Source organism: Pseudopipra pipra, chromosome 8, assembly GCF_036250125.1.
Source record: "Pseudopipra pipra isolate bDixPip1 chromosome 8, bDixPip1.hap1, whole genome shotgun sequence".
In the NCBI taxonomy this organism is placed as follows: Eukaryota; Metazoa; Chordata; class Aves; order Passeriformes; family Pipridae; genus Pseudopipra; species Pseudopipra pipra.
Genome location: NC_087556.1, coordinates 17239002 through 17260372, shown reverse-complemented (window position 1 = coordinate 17260372; position 21371 = coordinate 17239002). Strand labels below are relative to the sequence as shown.

The window sequence follows — 21371 nt, the reverse complement described above, 5'->3', positions numbered from 1 at the left end:
GACCCAGAGACGCCTCCCTGGGTGCTGGGATGCATGCACCTACTGCAGCAGGCTAGATTGAAAGGGAGGGAGCAGTGGCTGAACACCCTCGCCACCCCCCCCCCCCCACCCGCGGGGCACCCCACAGTGGTGGGCACACCCCAGCATGGGGCAGAGGCTCTGTGAGTCGTTTATCACCCCATTTGGGCAGGAGGTGAAGGTGTGCATGTCCCCCACTCTGGCTGAGCAGAGGGCTGCAGTTAAAGCAGTCTGTTCCTGTGGCTATGACACTGACCCACAGAGCATGTGTGGAGGCATAGCCCCCAAGGGCTGGGGGGGTCCCTCCGGACAGGCGAGGCTGGCCAGGGACAGATGCAGTGCTGGCGAGATGTCAGGGCAGGAGCCGGGACAACCCTGGGGACTGCAGGGAGTCGCTTCTGCAGTGGCAGCCAGACTTCTGCAACTGCAGGTCCAAATTGCAAGACTTGGCCAAGCTGCCAGGTGCAGGCAGGTGCCCAGAAGATCACCTGGCTTGCCCAGTCCTGTATACGGGCAGCTAGGGCTGCCGGCCCACAGGCAAGGCAACGCAGGCTCTGGGGCATCAGCCCCGAAGGGTGTAAATGGGCAAACTGCATCTCTCTGGGAGTGTAAGCCCTCTGAAATCCAGCTGCCCAACTTCCATCCCACTCCCCTGGAGCCAGCCTTGGCCCGGGCACAGCCGTGCCGGTCCCTGAGGGGTGCCCGCCGAGGGAGGGGACGTGACACGCCCCCCGAGCGGGGCAGGCTCTGCCGGGACCTCATCGGGGCACGCCTGCTGTGGGACAGGAGGAAGGGCAGGCAGGAGAGGCAGCCGCTAAGACGGGGCTGCAAACCGCCTGGGGAAAAGGGCCAAGCAGCACGGCGAGGGGCAGCACGCCCGGAGCCTCGCTAGAGGGAGAGCTCATCCTTGGAGCTGCGGCTGCGTGGGAGCAGCGGGGAGCCCGCGGGGTTGGGGCTGCCCCGGGCAGAGGATGCGCCGCCACTCAGAGCTGCGTCCCTGCCAGACCGCGGCCGCTGGCGAGTGCTGGAGCGCGGGGCTTGCCAGACAGCTCCGCTGCTGTTCTTTATAAGGTCCCTTTTGTTACTGCAGCGGTCGGGGAGCCGGTGCCCCTCCCGGGGCCAGCGCAGGTCTATCATCTGGCCTGGGCTCCCAGGTGGCACTGGGCAAACTGGTGAGATGGTGCCCAGAAGGGCTATGCCCAGTTTGGGGCCCCATGGGGTGGATTCAGGGTGTGATGCGTGAGGTTGAGGGTGAGAGCTGAGCAGAGAAAGGAGGGCAATGAGGAAAGCATGGAGATAGGGGAAGGAAGGTATGGGATGGGCTGGAGTGGGAACACAGTAGAGGAATAAGGCTAGAGAACAGGATGAAGAGGTCTCACCACAAGCATTGGCACAGCAAGAAATTAAGCACAAGCCTTGGGGGGGGTTTCCCCCATGCATTTCCATGTTGAGCCATGAAGGCCAGCAGGAACCAGGACATAGGACGCGTTAGCCCTCCATGGCATAGAGGATGGGGACAGTGGATCCCAGGGATGGCAGTCTGCCTGCAGAGGCATGAGCAGCAGCACATACCTGTGGGATGCAGCCCCATGTGTCAGGTGTTAATTCAAGTTTTCAGATCTGACTCAGAGCCCCTAGGCTGGGCTTGGCCCAAGAGTCTGTGTCATGGGTTGAGGTGGCTGGGATTTTGGTAGCGGGGGGGGCTACATAGGGTGGCTTTGATTAGAGACCCAGGTTTTCCTGCGCTGACCCCATGGCATCTGTGTCTCTGAAAGAGAAGACAACCCTCCACCCAGCAGGTGAGTAACAGGATTTTAAGGCTCTCAGCTGGCTCCAGAAATTGTTTGGTGGGATTGCAGTGTCAGTCCCTGTCCTCTGCAGGAGTGGTTGTGCCCCTCACAAGAGGAGCTGGTGGGATGGGGTGATGGAGGACAGGTAGACATCTCCAGAGAGGGCTAGTGCTGCAGGGGAGGTTCTGGAAGTCTGCAGAGAAACAGGACTGAGGAGGGGCACAGCTGCCCAAAGTTCAGTCCTACATGGATCTGTCAGCAGTAACACTGGTGGGTACTACTCTGGCTGGGTGATTTGAGGACCATGTTGGACTCAGCAGCTGCCAGAAAGCAGCACCAGCCCCGCCTATGGTTAGAGGCTAGCCTGGCTGACCTTCAAGTGTCCTCCCAGCCCTAACTTCAATTCTGCGAGGAATGAACCAGCCCAGATCTTGGCTGTCATAAATCAAAGTCGCTCCACTGAGACCGATGGAGGGAGCTGCGTTTATTTAGCTCAGCCAAAGATCCGGTCTGGTACATTCTTAGCAGCAACATTAGGCAGGCTGGCTTCACTTGGCGGAGGCATTGGGCATCCAACCCTGCATGTGGGGCTTTGGGAACTGAGAGCAGAGTGCTGCTCTGCCCTATGCATGTCTCTTGTGGACTTGCACCAGGCTCCTTGCCTTGTCCCTTCATGGTGCAGGATGAAACCAGCCTCATCTGGGGAGCAAGAGGCATTTGGATTGCGGTTGAAGGTCTTGCATTTCCTACAGCAGGTGTCTCACCTGGAAATGTGTCAGGCAGGATCTGGACAGCCTAGGAGCTCAGCTGAGCACCCCCAGCTGAAACCAATGACTACTGGTCCCAGCCTGTTTCCAGGGAGTCTCTCCTCTCCAGCTCCCGGGGACAGATTGTTGGTGCAGGAAGGATCCCACCATGCAGGTACAGTGTGGGAAGAGTTCCACCATGCAGATACATTGCTACTGGCAGCCAGGAGCTGGAGGTCAGCTCCCAGTCCTAGTTTTGCAGAGCTAGTGCCTTATGGCTGCTTCACATCCAGGGGAGAAGATTTGCTCCTGGTTGGTGGCAGCCATGTGGTGCTGAGTGAGTTTAGTTGATGGTGTCAAGGTGGAGAGGATATCAGGACTCCTGCAGTGCCATAGTGCATTGCAGCCAGGGAATGTGCTGTGGTCTGTGCTGCTGGGCTCCAGGATGTTGGCCAGAGGAGAAGTATGGGGGTAAGATGATGAACCAGCTCCAGGAAAGAAAGGAGTGTTTAGCCCTGAGAAGGAACATTTGGGCCCTGGTCAAGCATCTGGCCTGGGAGAAGGAGTGTGTGTGGTGTGGTGGCCCTGAGCAGGACCATGGTCCTGCAGCAGCTCCCCAGGGCTGGAAACACAACGTGGTCCTTCTGCTGAGCTAGAGTGGGAGATGGTCAGTGAAGAGCCTCTGTCCCAGGGCAAGCCCTGATCTGGACTACGTGCCTTCCTTGCAGAGCCCCCCAGAAGTGCCTCGCTGTGGCTGACATAGCGTGTCAGGGGACTTGGGCTCTCTAGCAAACACCTCTGAGGTGACAGGAGGACCTGTGCTCCAGATGACGTGAGTGGTGGCAGCGGGGAGAGGGATGGGTCTGCTCAGGCATGACTTATCTCAGTCTGAGGATACTTGTGCAATACCGAATTTGATCTTTGTTCCTTAAGTGTGTACCTAATGTAAAAACTATTATCTCAGTGTTTCTTCAAGCCAAACTAGAATGTCACTTTACAAAGTACAGTAAAACAACCACCCTGAGACATTAGCTCATTGGCAAGAAAATTAGCATCATCTCAACTGCCTCAGACATGGACATGTCTCTTGCTCTGCTCTCCATTTGCTTGAGGATTGGCCTCTTGGTTTTCTCTCTGTTAAGCTGCACATTCTCCAAGCCAGCTGGGGCATTGAGTGGTGACAGACAGGTGCCACAAGGGGGGCACTCTGAGTCTATTGAGGCTGATTGTCCATATTTAACAGCATGAGAGTGGCTTGAGTGATGGAAGAAAACCTATTTCATGGCATGGTTGGGTTGTGCCTCATTCTGAGAGCAAGGTTATGTTTTATGATGTAAAACCCCAAATCAGTGTGGGGACTTGGTGAAGGAGGGAACAGCGGATGCCGCTGGTAGAGCTACTTTGAGACTCAAGCCTTGAGATCACTGCATGCCCATCACAAGAAGCAAGGCAAGAATTGCAGTCACAGGTTGGGAGCCTGCAGGGACATAGAGGTTTTGAAGGACAAGACAGATTTTGTAAGTGGCCCCATGTCTGGATGCTCAGCACTAGGTAGAAAAGCTGAGGAGCACAGATTGGGAAGAGAGGTCATGGGGGAAGACTCAGAGCTCTGGGTTTGTCCCTGGGGGCTTCAGGAACCAGCCATGTGAGGGAGGACAACTCTCAGGCAGGACAGGTGAGGTCCAAAAGCATATCAGGAGTTTTAGTGATGGTGGTTGAGAAGAATTAAAAGATCTTCAGAGGGTGACTGAGCAGCCTCCTGCTCTGGAGGTGCAATTGGGGCACGGGTGGCTTTGGGTTTTGTAGCTCAGCCTCTGGCTGGAAAAGCACCATTGGAGCTGCTGGGCTGGGAAGGGAACAGTACCTGTGCCCTTGTGATAGCAGATGAAGAGTTTTAGCAAAAAATACAGTCATCGCAGCCCATGGCTGGCAGGTGCCAGTTGCTGGAATGAATTCATCTCCTCTGCTTCTGGGAAGAAAAGAGCCTGTGACCTCTATCCTTGGTTGAGGTCACAGTGACTGCAGCCACACAAAGAGCTGAAGTGGGCCCGAGGTGTGTGCCCAGCACTGGCCCAGCAGCACCCAGCCTGTTCTTCTGTCGAGCACTCAAGTCAGCTTTGGCTCTGCCAGACAGTGTAGGCACAGCTGGAGGGCAGCAGGCACCAGGGCCCATGCCAGCTGCACCTTTGGATGTGGCTCTATTTTGGGAGGAGAAGAGTTTTTTAGGCAGGTTGGAGGTTTGCACACAGGATGGGGTGTGCTGGTGATGCGGACAGGGATGCTAGAAGCTGCCTGCCCAGCACAGCTCCTCAGAGCAGGTGGACTCAGACCTGGTGAGCTGCTAGTGACCTTGTGACCACTCTCATGGCTGCTTCCCCTAGGATGGCATGGGGTGATGGATAGGCTCCCTGGAGAGGACTGAAGCCAAGTGGGCACAGATCTGCCCTGGGCCACCCATCCACATCTTACCATAATCACCACCTGGTGCTGCTGAGCTCAGCAGTGGTCCAAGCAAAGTGCATCTCCCCAAAGACTTGCAGAATGTTGGAGTTGCTTTTGCCAGGGAAGTGCCTGACCCACAGGTTTGAGTGCAGTGCAGCTTCCCCCACTGCACATCAGCTGGGGGAGCCCCCCAGGACGCTAACACGCCTGTCAGTGCTGTGGAGGGCTCCCCTGGGATAGGCACCACTGAGCAGAAAGGAGGCTTGTCCTTCTTGAAAGAAGCAGAGCCTCAAGGAGATTGGCCTGGGTAATTGGCTCAGGAGAGCAGGCCTCTTAAAACTCAATTAGAGACTTTTAAAAATAAATCAGACTGGAACATTGCAAGGGCTGCCAGAAAATTTGGGCGAGGTCAGAGTTGCTTAACGTTCCTTGTTGATTAGATTCAACCAGCTTTTAGTTGGGATAACTTCTGCATGTCTGAGTCAGATTGCTTTGGGGGCCAAGCCAAGAGTGTCTCCTAACGTGGCCATTTAAGGCATGGTGGGCTGAGAGCTGATGGGTAGCCTGGAGAAGACAGTACACTCCACTGTGAGCTGGGAGGCCAGGGGGGTGTAGTGCTTTGAAGTGAGTGAGTGGGAAAAGGTGAACGAAGAAATTACAGTTGTCTTGTCTCGGGTAGAAACTGTGCTTGAGAGCAGCATGAGGAGTTTGTCCAGATTAAAAAACGAGTGTGGATCTGTAAGACAGCATGTGATGTGCACATGTTTCTGCTCCAAGTCTCCGCTACAGCTGAGCTTGGCAGAGCCTGAGCCCACACATACAGTTTCACAGGCTCAGAGTGGGGGATTTTGGAGCAGTTGTACATCCAGTTTGGATGTGGATTTGGGTGTCTTGATCCTGTCATCTGTCACTGGAGCTGTTCCATCACCCCACCTCTCCTCCAGCTGCATCCCCAAACCTTCCTTTAGCTCCCAGTCCCAACCTTGGAGTGTGTCTGACCAGTGTTGTTCATCCTGGGTCCCAGCAGTGAGTAGTGAGTCTCCAAAGCAGGGTGAGGAATCTGCATTTCCTGAGAAGCTGAACAAGCAGAGGATCTGTTGGCAGGCTAATGTGGAGTGCCCCTTTCCATTGCAGTGACCATCCCCAGAGCCAGCTGGTTTCAGACTCGGAGTCGGAGATGGACAGCGTGGAGCATCTGGTCCTGGGCAGCACGGACACCCTTTCCAATGGGCACAAGGCTGACCTGGAGGCCGCCAAACGCCTGGCCAAGAGGCTCTACAACCTGGATGGCTTTAAAAAAGCAGATGTGGCTCGCCACTTGGGGAAGAAGTACGTGTGGGTATTAGCAAGGAATGTTCCGTTGTGCAAGGGTCTCACCTGCGCCTGCGGTGCACCCACAGCTGCTGCCCTTGTGGGGTGCCAGGCTGGCAGGGAACAGCTGGCAGGCCCTCACAGCCCACTCCCCATGACTGCTACATCTGCAGCAGGTGTTACCTCTGAAGGTCTTAAAACCTAAGAGACATCCAGATTTTGGTACCTTCCTATTATGACTGCATCTTGGATGCTTCAGTAGGGGGTTAGGGTAGGGGGATGGCTAGCTGACCTCTCGTGGGCCCTTCCAGCTCTAGTTTTTCCATTTTCTCTTACATACCCAGTATTCCTGTTGGATTTGTGGGTGACTTCTCTGAGTTTCATGGGATTGTGGGGTGTGTCTGTCCTCAGCACACCGTCTGCAACCCTGGGGAGTTCCCAGCCTCCTAGAATCCACCCAACTCCTGTGTGCCTTTGGCTGTCCCCACAGTTTGGTTGATCCCACTCTTACTCTCCCCCTTTTCTATTTCAGCAATGAGTTCAGCAGGATGGTGGCAGGGGAATATCTGAAGTTCTTCGTGTTCACGGGGATGAGCCTGGACCAGGCTCTCAGGTCAGAGCTGAGTGTATGTACATGTGCATGTGTGTGGTGGCCACCAGAGTGAGGTCCCAACAGACCGTGCCCTCTGCAGCTCTGCAACCACACAGAGATCTGCACGAGGAGGCTGAACCCATGACTCCCCAGCTGGAGATCCTCTTACTTCTTAAACAGGAGAGGGTGATTCCCAAGGTGATCTCTCAGCCACACAATCAAGAAAGAGCATCCCCAGTCTTAACTCAATGGTCAGTGCAGTCGGATGACAGTCAGGTTCACCTAGGCCTGGCTTTTCAGGTCTTGAACTCGAATCCTTCTGTTGTTACCCCCACCTCCTTTCCCGGTGTAGCTCTTGGGACTGGCTGTAGGTCTCTGCAATGTGCCAGCAGGATATGGTGCTGTGGGTTTGGAGGAGAGTCCCACAGTGGGTTGGGAGGGAGGGATGTGAAACAGTGGGGCTTCATCCAGCACACGGGGGGTCTCCAAACCAGAAAGAACAGTTCCATTCCTGCGCAAGGGGGATTGGAGAAACTGCTGGTGGGCTTCATGTGTGACCAACACTGCTGCTGCTTTTTCAGGTCCTTTCTAAAAGAGCTGGCCTTGATGGGAGAGACGCAAGAGCGAGAGCGAGTGCTGGCTCATTTTTCGCAGCGCTATTATGAGTGTAATCCCAATGCCATCCCTTCAGAAGGTAAGAAACTGTGCATGTCTCTGTGTGTGTGTGTGTGTGTATTTCAAGGGAGTCTGTGTGTTTGTCAGCTCAGTCGAGATGCTCAAACTGAAACTAGAGAGCAAACTGAGAGCCTATACTGACACCTTAGAAGATAGCCCTGGTTACGGAGATGTCATTTCCCTCAAATGACAGCTGCTTAGATTATTTTTTTTTAAGCCTGCTTTGGTTGGATGATGCATAATTAGGACTCAACCCATCCTTACTTCTGACCTTGAGCAGATTAGCACAGGAAGCAAGAGATGGCCCTCCTCACCAAATAGACCTCAGCTCTCAGACCCTCAGCTCAGGGAATATCCAAGTGAGAAAACTCATGTACCTGGCACTTGGGGAGCACAGATACTCACTTTGTACTGTTTCATGTCTTTGCATCTCTCCTGTATGTGCTCACTTGCTGAGTCTGCTCTGGGCTGGCTCTGGGACAGGTGAGGTTTGGGTTGCCTGGCTGGCAGAGGGCTGTGCTGGTCCTATCTTGCCATGCTAGTAGCTCTGCAGGATTAGCTACAGCATCACTGCCTGGCTGTAGGGGCTGCAGGGTTGGAAGGGAATTTGTATGCTCAGGTTTGGGGCCAGCTTTAATTCAGCGACCTCCTACCTACTTGCCCTCACGCTGTCATCACTACACTGACTGCTGTGTGCTCCTTGTGCCCGGGGCAGGAGGAAGGGGCTCAGGCCTATTTTGGAGGCTCAGAGCCCCCGTGCCCTGCCTGAGATGCCAAGGGTCTGGAGCACCAGCTGCAGGGCTGAGCTGGGGGCTCTAATTCCTGTCCTGTGCTTGTGCTGCAGATGGAGCCCACACCCTCACCTGTGCCCTGATGCTGTTAAACACAGATCTGCATGGACATGTAAGTTAACACTGCCACTGTCCCAGTCTGTCCCCTGTCTGAGCCCATCACCCTGAACCATAGGTGCTGGGGCAAGAGTGAGGACTTGCAAGGACAGAGCCACGTGAGCAGAAGGCATGGGTCCTGGGTCCACAGGCACTGGTCACCCTTAATGTGTCTGGTGAGGAGAGAGGAGACAGGCTGAATGAGAGGAGGAGCTGGTGAAGGAGAGAGGGGGGCTTTGGGGGAGGCTTGATGAGCTGGAAAACGTAGAGGTGGGATGAGTACAGAAGAGAAAAGTGGACAGGGAGGGAAGGTGGGAATGAGTCTCCAAAACCAGCTGCCATCGGGAGTGGGGAGACTATTTCAAATTCTTGGAGTCTATGTAAAGACAGCAGCTTCCCCATACCTGCAAGCAGCCTCCCTGATACCTGGCTGGTCCCTCACCCCTCTGCAGAGATGGGTGTCTGTTCCTGGGCTGTGGGACCTGCTCCAGCCACTATTGATCTCTGTCCCAAAGGTAACCCCCACATTTCTCTCCCCCTGGCTCCCCCAGAATATTGGGAAGAGAATGTCCTGCTCTGACTTCATTGGCAACTTGGAGGGACTCAATGGAGGCACTGACTTCCCCAAGGATTTGCTCAAGGTAAATTCAATTGTTCTCCCTGGCCAGCCAAGCAGGAGGAGCAAAAGTGAGAGCTTTGGGCTGGATCACATGGGGATACTATGAATCACACTTGGATCACACTGGGATGCTATGAATGCAAGATGCATTAACATTCAAGAACAGTGGTGGTCCCTGGGCCTACAGTTTTCCCCCTGCCTTGCTGAGGGGAACATGGGCTGTCCTGTTCCCCCAGAGGAACACCGGAGCTCCGGTTGGGATCCTGATTCCCTCGCTGCTCTTGCTGTGCCAGTATCACAGGCAAGGGAGCTTACTCTCACAGATGTGGGGCAGCTTGCTAAGGTTGGTTTGCCCAGCTGCAGCCAGAGGCTTCATGGCATCATCACAATGGTACTCAGCCCTTCCTGACTCCCTGAAGCACTAGAGCCCAAAGCTTTGGCCAGGCCCTGGGACTGGAGCCATCTCTGGTGGTAGAGGTGACATGGGCAAGGCATGGAAGTGGGGATGGTGGGCTTCAGGTTAAAGCCTCGAAGCTGGGAACTCACCACACTGGTGTGACTGAGGGTCTCCTGCCTTCTCCCTGCCTAACCCTGTTCCCAGAGGGACTTGGCCAGGGAGGGCAGTGTTAAGCAAGCACCTCTGGCCTTGGACTGCTGTGCTTCTCTGGCATCGCCTGTTCTCAGGATGGTGTTATGCACTGCTGTCTCCCTGTCTTAGACCCTGGGAATAGGCTTAGATCCCATGGGGTCTGCCAGGCAGAAACCGTTGCTGTTGGTGAAGCGCTACAGTTGGAAAATACTCATGATGTGGAAAATGGGTTCCCACAGGGTGCTGGAGCCACAATGGGGGGAGGTGGTTGAGGAAAAAAGGCAACAGAGGGTGAAAAGCTGAGCTCCCTTTTCAGCCTCTGTGGGTCTATTCCTGGCTGTGTCGCTCACCCCATCATTAAGGGGTTACCAGCAGTTCTCAATAGGGCTGTCCTCCCTCTCAGCCCACGCTTCGCCAGTAAAAGGAGTTACTCAGGAAAAATTCTCCTATCATTTTAAACCCAGCTCCAGAAAAGGCTTTAAGCACCCAAAATGGATGGAAACATCCAAAATGTGGACCCTGAACCCCTGCCCTTCAGTGCTGCTGCACTTTGGATTATCCAAGCTCCACAGACTCCTTAGTGCACGCCCTTTGCAGCCCCTGGTGCCCCACAGTGGGCTACCTGCACTTGAGGCATTGCCCAATTCCTGTAAAACTTCACCCCTAAAAGTACCAGCAGTTTAAACATGTGAGATCAAGTTACCCCGTCAGATCACTGGGAAATAGGATAGTGAGGAAGTGCCACAAAGCTACAGGCTTTCTCTTATAGGCAGGGGCCAAGACCTTTGCTGGGTGTGAGTGGGGGAGGCTGCAGTGCTGCAGCACAGCCCCGCACAGCTCTGCCCGCGGCCCAGCAGCTGGGAGGCTGCTCTGCTAAAAATGGCCTGTTCCCTCTGCAGCTGCGGTGCTTCCCACCGCCGCTTTTCAGCCGCCTCTGTACAGGAGCCATGCTGGGAAGGGGGAGTAAAAGGCAGTGTGAGAAACCTCACATGGGGCAGGCTGCAGCTCCTCACCTGAAACACCATTCCACTTGGGGAACCCCCTGCCTGTGGAAGGCGGAGTGGGGCCGCAGGGCAGGTGAGATGGGGAAAGTACTGTTGGCTTGTGCCAGGGGGAGGACTGGCAAGGAGGGCTTGTGCCTCTCTTGGGCAGCCTTTGCCAGGCTCAACCAGAGAAGACCCTCTTTCCCTTCTGCCCAGTGCTTTTGGCTGCTTGGTGCTCTGGTCCCCACAGAGGCTGAGGGAGCAGACAAATGGGGACAGGCTCACTAGCCCTGTTACCCTGGGTAGGATGCTGCCTCCTTGGCAGACCTAGCTGGCGGGCTGTGCTTGGGGACTGAGGCTCCTGTGCAGGCATGCCACACAGCTGTCTGGCTAATTTTAGTGCTCCAGGAGCACACGCATTTCCTAAGGGTAGCAGGAGAGAGGAAGGGCTGGCAGGCTTTGCAGAAGCTTCCCAAAGCTCAAGACTGGGTCTTGGGACCAAGAAGAAAGGTCCTGGGGGCTCTTCCAAGCCTGCCTAGGTAGATAGTGCAGGCTGCTACAGCAAGAACTTCGAAGCTGGAGGGCTGGAAGTGGCTCTCATCCACAGGGAATCTCACCACCCGGGAATGGGGGCAGCAAGACAGGACCAGGGTGGCTGCAGGGGCACAAGGCCGCTGTCCCCTTTGACTCTGGGGACACCATCAGGAATAGACCCACAGGGAGCCTGAGCACTCCTCTTGTCTCTGGCTGCAGGGGGAGTCCCAAGACAAACACAGCGTGATGCCTGAGAGCTTGTGGCAGCTTCAGTCAGATGAGAACTTTATCTGCTACTAGCTAATACATGTAAACAATCCCAGTTTTATGCAGAAGCAATGAAAACACTTTAAGAGCTTTCACAGCTGAGCACCACATCCCCCTCACTGACAGTGCTTCACCATACCCTGCACAGCACTGCTGCTGGAAACCCTTTCCTGTGGCTCTGGAAGCTCCTCTGGAGAACTATACTCTGCAGAAACGGCTGCCCTCCCTCCCTCAGGCATGGAGCCATGCCAGGGATATAAGAACCCATGTAATGCCATGCCTGAAGATGCCCGCATCTGCAGGCTTGGACCTGAACTCCTGTGGCCGTATGAAGGCACTGCCCATACAGAAGGAAGGAAGTGAAGCAGGTCATCCTGGAATTGGTGGTATTTTGGTTAGCTCTTGAGATGTTGCTTTTCTCTTGACAGTGTGATTTTAGCCCAGGCCCCCTGGGATTTCACTCACTGTTGCTGGTTGTCTGTTATATTTCAGAAGTGGATTTGACCTTTACAAGATTGATTACTTTGTGGAGCCTTAGCTCATCCCCATCTTCCTTACTCTTTTAGTTTAACCTTGTGCTTTACTGGCTGGCAGAAAAGCAGTAGGACTAAATCAGGCCCAATTTCTCCCCGTCACTGCTTAGCAATTGCAGGAATGAGGCAAATCTGTGCTGCCTTCCAGCCTAGAAGCCCAGAGCACGTCACAGATGTTAATGAATTAAGCCTGACAATGCAGTCGGGTCCTCGGGGGAGGAAGGTAGGATGGGCCCCCACCTTCCAGCTTGGAGGCACAACAGCAGGGCTCAGACGCTCAGAGTGCTGGGTAAGTGATTAGCAATGTGGGAAGAAAGCCCTGGCTCCCACCTCTGAGCTATAATCACAGAAACGCTTGCTCAGTCTAATCCCTCGGGCTATTTTTTTTTTGCCTGTTTCCCCTGGGAGCAGTATGCCGCCCTGCCCCGGCTCCCTTGGCTCCCCCCAGCCTCAGGGGCAGCCCAACATATCTGATGTGCCAGGCACCCATGCCCCCTCCCTCACAAGTTGTGCCCAGTGATCCTATGCCAAGCAGTTAGGATAGAGTGGAAAATTTCCCCCTCTCCACTGGCTGCATCTCCTGCTCAGTCAAGCCTAACTAAATTACGCATCGATCCTTGCCTTCTGCAAGGATGCCCAGCTCTTTGCATCTTCACAGGAGCAGCTGCCTGAAGCATCTCCGTCCTGCCTGTAACCAGCTGGGTGGCTCTAGCTACTGCCTGACCTGGGAGGGACAGGCAGGAGTGTTAAGCTTGGGGTGGGCACTGAAGATGGAAGGTCTGAGCACATCTCCACTGGGCCCATCTCCTACCAGCTTTATAGGTCTCTGGGGTGGACAGGGCTGCAGCAGCAGCTCTGAAGCCTGCCCAGATGGAACCGAGTGGAGATGCCACCCAGCCCCTGGAGCCCAGGAGATGCCACCACCGCAGCCCCACAAGAGCCCAGGAGGGTCCAGCCACCTGCTGGACCTCCGCGGAGAGGAGGCAGGGACGGCCAACTGATGCAGCGGGGGCAGCTCCATCAACTCGCGTGGCATTAGCACCAGGGATGCTGTCCCCGCGAGTGGGATCTGTCCCCGCTGGTGGGATGCCGTCCTCCCGGGTGGGATGCCGTCCCCGCGGGTGGGATGCCGTCCCCCCGGATGCGATCTATCCCCGCAGGTGGGATGTGTCCCCGCGGGTGAGATGCCGTCCCCGCGGGTGGGGTGCCCGCCGCCAGCCCCTCGGCCCGGCCCGGCCCGGCCGGTTGCCGCGGGTCGCCATTGGCTGCGGCGGGCGGGGCGGGGCGGCCCCGCCTCTGTCGGGAGCCGCCGCCGAGCCCGGCCCGGCCCGGCCCCGCTTCAACAGGCGGCGGCGGCGGAGCGGCCGCGGCGGCAGGGCAGGGCCGGGCAGGGCAGGGCAGGGCAGGCAGGGCCGCCGGGCGTCCCGCCGGGCGCCCCGCCGCCCCCCGCCGCCGGCGGCAGGATGATCGGCGTCAACAGCATCAACAGCAGCGCGGGGCGCATGCGGTCCCGCTCCATGTGCTCGGTGCGCTACGGGCGCAACTACCGCGGCGCGGAGACCTTCTGCTACGGATGGCCCCAGCGCTCCCGCACTCTCAAGCCGGTGCTCTACACCGACCTGGTGGTCAGCCGTCTCCAGAACCGTCGCAAGAAGAAGCCGGTAAGCGGCGGGCCGGGGGAGCGGGTGGCTCCGCGGAGGGATGCGCAGCGCTCTGCGCCCCGGCGGGGACATGGGCAGGCGGACGTGCCCGGACAGCCGCCGTCCCGCCCGCTGGAAGAGCCTCAGCCCTGGTATGGATGTAGCGATCAGCCAGCCCCATCTCCCTCTCCTGCCTGCTTTCTGCGGAGCCGGGCTCCCACCAGCCCGCCCCTCCGCCCGAGGATCCCCTCCCCAGCCCTGTCGTCCTTCCCGCATCCGACCCCGAGCACAGGGGTTGCGGGAGCGCGGCAAGACCTGGGTGACATTGCGCCGCTTACCGTGGTCTGACAGCAACGCTTGCTCGAAAACATCGCTGCAAGAGGAATCCAGGACAGAGCCGTACCGCTGGGACCGGCCCTCCAGCTTAGCATAAGTGACAAGCTCTGCGGGCTCCCTGCCAAGGGTTGAGCTGCGCCGTGCCGTGCCGTGCCGTGCCAGCCCGGCCAGGGCAGACTGGCACCCAGCTGGGCGGCGGGGAAAGCCGCAAGGCAGCGCGGAGGGACAGCGCCGCAGCCCCGGCTCCCAGCCGAGCGGAGCTGGAGAGAAAGGAGTGGCAGCCTGGACAAAAAAGGGCTTTTTACTGCCAAGAGCTTGCTCGCTGTGAGCCGACATCCGTTTTGGAGATGTTAGGCTGGTGCGCATCGGTCCTGGGTGGGAAGAAGCGAACAGGCTGTCTCTGGGCGCGTCCTGCCTCGGTCGGGTGCCTTGCTCTGGTGTAGCAGCGGGAGAAGAGTCTACATCATCCCCCTCCTCTCAGGCAGGTTGGGGCAGAGCAGGCAGGGGTACCCCAGAGCTACCTGGGCCGCCCCCGTGGCCAGAACAAGCCCGGTGGGGCCATCGGGTCCGTGCCAAGCCGCGATGCTGTCATAGCGCAGTACGGTCTGGGGGCAGCATTAAGTTGTGACGCACTCGGTTGGAAACATGCAGTTGGGAGATGCTCGGTCGCTGCTTCCCGCGCTGTGGGGCTGTGCTGGGAGGGATAGAGGGGTCTGCTGTCCTGGGAGTAATAGTTGCCTGGGCAAGGAAGGTTTAAAATATTTTAAAAGAGATTGGTGCAGCTTAGATGTTACTGAGTTGAAAGTATGGGGCTGGGATAGGCAGCTGTCCATTACTGACTGCAGCAGGGTGGAAGGTGATGCACAGCACACTGTCCCAGTGGCAGCCTATTCTACAGGGAAAAAAGTCTGTTCCCAAGTCACTCTGCTCTGTGCACACAGGAGCCCCTCTGCAGTGGAGGGGAGGAGGGACACACGGGATGTGCGCAGCAGGGGCTGGTGTGTGCCAGGTGATGAGTTGTTCTTGAGCATGGGTTGTGCGTGCTGTACAGGCAGTGACGGTGTAGGGGGGGTTGCCAAGGTGAATTAGTGACCCAACATAGGTACAGTTCCATCTAATGTACAGCCCTGATCTGACCCTGCTGTTTGTATCTGCAGAGCTGGGGGGGTCTGTGTGCCTGGGGGACCTCACAGAGCTTAGTGGCTGGGTGTAGAGAAGATATTTTGCTAAGGAAAAGTTGGGGAAAGCCAGCAATTGACCTCTCATAGTGAAATGCTGCCATGCACAGAGAGAGGGAGAATGACTGCAGGGAGGGTGTTTAGTGGCTGTGAAGTCTGTCTTGAAGAATGTCATGCACCCGTGGATGGTCACAGGTCTGGCAAGAGGAAGGGGAGCCTTGACATGCACAGGGCATCTTGCTGCGCAGAGAGCTGAGCACTGTGTTGTTTAGCACAGGAACTAGCAGAGTGGAAAGGGGATGTGTCTGTAAGAGTTATGATGCATAAAATAGGCACTCCAGATAGGGTTAAACCCTTTATCCAGATGCCTAAATTTCTGCATTAACCTTCATCTGTTACTTGAGTGCTGGGTTACAGCCCTCAGTACAATCCTGTGCCAAAGCTGTGTCCAGGCCAGCTTGTTACCCAGCTCCCCAAGCCACCACTGAATCTTGCCTCTGGTCTGGTCTGAGCTGAGGAGTTGAAGGGGGCTGTCTTCTCCCTGCCCTGCTCACATAGGGCTGTCCCCAGCAGGGCTGGCACTATGGCTGGGCTGGAGCATCAGAGCCACCTGCCTCTTGCCCAGTGCAGCCCCTCACCTCTCCTTGAGACATTTGCTATAGCAGGACTCCAGGACATCCTCTCAGCCTGCTTTTTGGGAGTGAGGGCACCAAAGAAAGATGTTGTTGATTCAGTTAGAAATCCCACTGGGACAGTATATTCCTAGGTCTCTTCAGTATTGCGCATGTCTAGGGCAGAGCTGGCTGGCTGGCCTGGCATGCTGCAGCAGTGAGCTCATAACCCAACAATGGCAAAAAACCCCAACCATGCTTGGGGTCGTCCATAGGGGCATTTGGCCAGTGCCCAGCTTTCTCTTGGGCAGTGCTTGCAAGCACAGAGATACCGAAAGGTGCTGTCCGTTCAGCCCAGGAGGAATCAAACCACAGAGCAAAGAGAACCTGGAGAGAGGGACCTGCTGGTTTAGTGTCTCTGGTCTCTGCTGACACGGTTGTGAGTTAGGCTTCAGGAGCCTGCATATCCTGTGCTTCCCCAGCAGAAACAGTCTGTACACCAAAGAGCACAGAGTTCAGTGGACTGAAGGGCAGTTGTTCTGGTACAGTACCAGAACAGCAGGGTGGGCATTGTGGCTGGAGTGCATCTTCTCAGCTAAGACCTGGGCTGAGTGTACCAGCTTTGTTCTGAGATCGGTGTTGGCTGGGGTTGGCGTTTAGCCAAGCAGAGTCTTGGCAGGATTTAAGTGTAGACATAAAGCTTTGCATTGTCCTCTCAATCTCCACAGTCTCCCTATTTGCTTCTCACTGTTTCCCTGCACAGGAGTGCTGAGCAAGCCCTGCTCCCTGACTCTGAGTTGGGGTACTTGGCAGCCCCTGCTGGACACGGGCTTGGTGGCATGCTGTCAGGGCTTGTAGCAGGGCAGCTGGAGCTTTTGAAAGCCGCAAGGCTGTTCAGCCTTTGAATTACTCGCCGACAGAGCCCAGGTTTTTGTAATGCAGTACTCTGCCAGGCTGTTATCCGGCAATGTGCCATCCAGAATTACTCCTCGAGCATCTTCTGGTATCACTTCATTCACTCTGCATTTAGCAGCAATCCTCCTGCAAGCCCTGCATGGGGCTGGGGTCCTCTCCAGTGTTGCACCTTGCCCTGCCCTCCAAAATCCCAGCTCAGCTGGCTCACATCTCCCTTCCTTGGGGGCAGGGAGATGACACCTCTCTGTATTGCCACTGAGCCAGGTAGAAGCCAAGCCATGTGTCCCATTTGCCCACTCTTTCCAAGGTGCTTTTCTGCCGTTTCCAGTCCCCGCTTCTTTGTGCCGTTTTTTTTAGTCTCCTTTTTGTATCTGTTCGTTTTCGGCATTTTTCAGCTGTATCTGTGGCAGTGAGTAAGATCCCTTCCCTTCTGTTTCCCATGGTGACTCCTTATCATCTACATTGCTCTGAGATGCCTGCTTACCCCCCTGCTCCACTCCTAGGTTATGTTCTACAAGGCTTTGGATTGGTTTTTTCCCTCCAGGCTCTTCTTTGTTTCTCTTCTCCTCTTGCCACCAGCCCACTGATGGGTACCTCCTGCTCACAACTCAGTATCCTGCCCCTCCAGCACTGGGGCTGTGTGAATGGAGCTGGAGTCAAATTTTCTCTCAGGCTCTGAGGCCATAACCCCTCTATAGGCATCCTGCCTTCCCAGGAGACAACTGAACCCTCGTTTCTGCCTGCTAGACTAGGACGATCCCTTCCCTCCTCTGAGAAACAAACTGGTGCTATTGCCAGCATTTCCCCAGCAGGAAAGTGCAAGAGGAGCTGGGTTCCTGCTCCGTCCTGGCTGCTGTGCCTCTTGGGAGTGATGGATGTCCCTTCCCCAGACACCGCTGGGGCCTGTGTTCCGGCCAGCATTCCTAGGCTCCTACACGCCTCCAGTTGTACTTTCTCAGCCACCAGCAAGATCTCTCAGCAGCAGTCTCCGGCCCAGTGATGGATGTTGACAGCTGCATGAACAGCCTGTGCAAGACTCAATTATTTTCCTCCGAGGATGATGCCTTCCAGATCGTGCTCCAAAGCCCTCTGTGAGCACTGTGTTGAAACCCTCTCTGGAGCCTCCCTGGTTGCAGAGCTGTGCTGAGCACTGCTGGCTTGCACCCAGCTTGGACCGAACAAACACTTGGGAGCAGGGCCCTGGAGCATCCTGCTGCAGGCAGGCTTGTCTTGCTCCTGTGCTGAAGTACGGGCACTGGGTCCTGCTTTGTTCAGCTTGGTGGTGTTTGGGTCCCCAAGGAAGGAAAGGTGCTTGAGGGTGCTGGGGAGGGGTAGGGCCAGGCCACAGCCACTCCAAGCAGCAACAGCCCACCCTGCCTTGACCAACCACAAGGTCCTCTGGGGGCCTCATGAATGACAGCATGCCAGGGTCTCTGCCAGTGCCATGCTGAAGTCTGTCCCAAAGCTGAAGTGTGCTCCTGCGAGAGCAATGCATTGCTGGGGAGTGCTGGGTGCTGCCATGAGCCCATCTCTGCTAGCCCAGGGCAGGTAGCTGACAGCAGCAGGGTTGCTGGCTATGGTCTGTTGTGTCATGAAGCTGCTGAGGGCCCTGGAGCAGGCTGAGGTCCCACTGAGCGGGGTGAAGGCAAGCACCATCAAAGTCCGTCCCAAAATCTTGCTCTCCTTGGACTCAGGCCTCCTGAATGCTGTTGCTTTTACCAGCCTGGAACACCTTGTAGTGGGGAGAAACAGCTTTTCCAAGCACTTGGAAATGTTCGATGTGCCTCACCATTATGCTGCTAATGCTGTGGCACTGTCACAGGGAGGTAGAGTGGAAGGGAAAGAAAGGAGAAAATGCCAGGCCCATCCCCAGCACCATGCCTGGGATGTGCTTGGGGTTGCAGGTCCCATGGTGCCCAGGAGAAGCAGTATCTACAGTGATGTCAGTAGCCCTAAAACAACGTCCACCAGCTAGTCCAGCCAGGACAGGGCTGGATCAGGACAAACTGACGGGGGATTACCTTAACCTCCAGTACCCTTGAGCCAGTCTGGTGCACCTTCTCTGTTCCCTGGAGCAGCCCCCCATCTTGGCACCACTCTCCTGCTGACCCCCCCGCTCTTCTCTCTGCAGGCACTGTACGGCTCCATCAAGAACGAGAAGCTGCAGTGGGCCATGTAAGTACCCCCACGGGAGGTGCTGCTGCCCGGCGCTGGGCAGGCAGTGAGGCCACCCAGCCCCAGAGGCCCCACGAGCCATGATGCTGCAGTGCAGGTGCCCCTGTGATGATTTGGGAAGGAGAGGGAGCTTGGGATGGACTGGGCTGGGGCTGCAGGCAACGTACCCCTGGCTGCCCTCAACACCTTCCCCAGCATGCTGAGAGAAAGCCAGCTGAGGCCAGCTTCCTGCGGCTTTGGTGTGGATTTGTGTCTTGGTGGCCATGCCCGTGGTGGGAGTAGGCAGGCTCTGGGGGTGCTGTGGCTGTGCCAGGGCCCCACAGGGTGCCCGCACCCTCGCCCACAGCTGCCATCTCCAGCAGCAGAAGCGGCAGCGCCTGCGCTGCAGGGATTAATCAGCCCAGTGGTACCCAGCGCTGAGCGATGCACTCGGCCGCTGCCATGGAGACGCCGGCAGATGCTGAGGGGTTTAATTAGCAGCGAGTGGCTGAGGGAGGGGGGAGGCAGCAGCTCTGGGCTCCCACATCTTCGTGCAGGCTGGGGGGAGCAGCACCAGTGCAGCCTGCCCACAGTGAGGGACCGTGGCCTGGTGGGAGAGAGCTGCCTACATACTGCCCATACCTGCTCCTGCCCTCAACTGGTACTGCCCGAGGCCTTCCCACCACAGTCTCCCTGCACCCCTTCACTTCTGGCTTGGGGCCCCATAGTCTGGCTGCCACCCTGAAGGTGTGGGGACCACAGCCTGGGTCTCTCTTTTTGGGTGAGTTCCATTCTAAACCCTTCTTCCGACCAGCACCATGGCCTGGGGAGCCCTGGTAATGCCAAGCCCTGGGGTGCTGCTCCTCCATGACTCCTGGCTTATCAGCCTGGCTGGTGTCAGTCCCATCCCTGGCCAAAAAAAGGACTCCTCATTCCCTGGGGTAGGCAGGTGCCCCACCCTGAATTGGCAGCAGACACTGCAATGCCCTGTCTTTTGAGGGGCCAGACATCACCTCAGCTGCCTAGAGGGACAGGGGCACATGGGCATGGCTGGGTTTGGGATGCTCACCAGTGGTGGTGGGAGACTGCTCATCCTGGCCTGCTTCTCCTGGCTTCCCTTTCAGAAGGCAGGCCTAAAAGTTGGAACAGCCAGTGGGGAACTTGGTATTTGCTGTCCCCAGCAAAGTAACAAACTCTTTCTCCACCCAAATTTGTGATTGTCAGAGATGAGGAGGAGCTGAGAAAGTCCCTCTCGGAACTGGCAGACCCCAACCCAAAATCCATCAAGCGCATCAGCAGCTGCAGTAACCCCTTTCTGGACTTCTCCCAGGACTCCAGCATTGCCACCTACAAGCACGGGCTGTTAGTCCGCAAGATCCATGCTGATCCTGACTGCAAGAAAAGTAGGTGCCGGGGAGCCCATGGGAGGCACTTGGGGCAAGAGGGCACCAGTGAGCTCCAGAAACTAAACAGAGCTAAGCAGGGCAGGAGTCACTGTATGATGTCTAATGGTAGCAGGTAGCATCATGCCAGGCTTCAGCATCAGCCCCCTGTGTCCTCTCTGTCTGTATGTGCCAGGCATAATTCAGCCCTCAGGCTGGGGAGCTGGAAAGCTTCTCCCTGCCCATTTACCCCCACCATCAGGGCCAGGTAGAGGCCAAGCAGGCAGGCAGAGCAGCCCCTGCCCACAGCACTGGGAAAAGCTCAGGCAGGGAGGTAGGCTGGGGTGGGATTCCCGGGGGCTGCATCCCTGCCACAGGATTGCAGGGATGGAGGAAGGTGTCCTGTGCTGTGATAAACAAGACACACAGTAGGCTGCTGCTGGTTGGGCACTGCCAGGCATGTTCACCGTATTCCCAATAAAATCCCCTCTAAGCCCTGGCCATCTAATGCCGCCTAGATCTGATTAGATGCAGCCGCCCTCCAAAGCCAGCATTACCTGGCAGGCAGCACCGCCTCGTCCCCCGCCCTGAGCGGGGAGGCAGTGGTGCATCCCAGCACAAGCAGCGAGGCGGGAGGCAGCGGGCTGGCCCCGGGAGGCGGCAGGCGGCCCCCTGCCAGCAGCACCATCTGCCAGCCACGCGGCCGGCACGGGCTCAGGTGCGCGGGGACAGTCCTGGCGTGCTGCCCGTCCCGGGGGTGGGGGGACGTGCGTCGTGGCAGAGCTGGCTGGAGGAGGATGGGGGTTGCCTTCCCCCCACTAAATGCTGAGGATGATGTCTGAGCTGCTCTCTCCTCCCCGGCAGCACCCCGAGGGAAGCGAGGCTGGAAGCCCTTCCATGCCATCCTGAAGGGGATGATTCTCTACCTGCAGAAGGTAGGCAGCAGCAGAGCCACCTGTGTCTGCACCAGGGAGAGGGATTGTCTCCAGCCCAGGGGGTGGGTCATTCCAGTCTCCACAGCTGTGAGAGGGGCTCCAGCAAACAGCATTGCAAAGCATGGCCTAAGCAAACTCGGCACCATGCATGCTTGAGCCATTGCTTGGGGATCTGGTTGCATCCCTGTTCCCAGGGTGGCTCAGCCTGAGCAGTGAAAGCGGCTGCTGACTGAG

General features: G+C 56.9%; 1 protein-coding gene across 6 annotated transcripts in view; it reads left to right on the top strand.

The window, feature by feature from the left end:
- PSD (pleckstrin and Sec7 domain containing) overlaps positions 1–21371 on the top strand; it is a 48307-nt gene that overhangs the window by 23052 nt on the left and 3884 nt on the right. For 3 of the 6 annotated variants that reach the window (XM_064662697.1, XM_064662696.1, XM_064662701.1), the window contains 9 exons: positions 6131–6331; positions 6840–6920; positions 7481–7593; positions 8419–8477; positions 9013–9102; positions 12135–12275; positions 18798–18841; positions 20045–20223; positions 21067–21137. In XM_064662697.1, the coding sequence (XP_064518767.1) occupies positions 6131–6331; positions 6840–6920; positions 7481–7593; positions 8419–8477; positions 9013–9102; positions 12135–12275; positions 18798–18841; positions 20045–20223; positions 21067–21137 (979 nt within the window). The remainder of the gene's footprint in view (positions 1–6130; positions 6332–6839; positions 6921–7480; positions 7594–8418; positions 8478–9012; positions 9103–12134; positions 12276–18797; positions 18842–20044; positions 20224–21066; positions 21138–21371) is intronic. The other 3 variants (XM_064662698.1, XM_064662699.1, XM_064662700.1) reach the window with 3 other exon arrangements.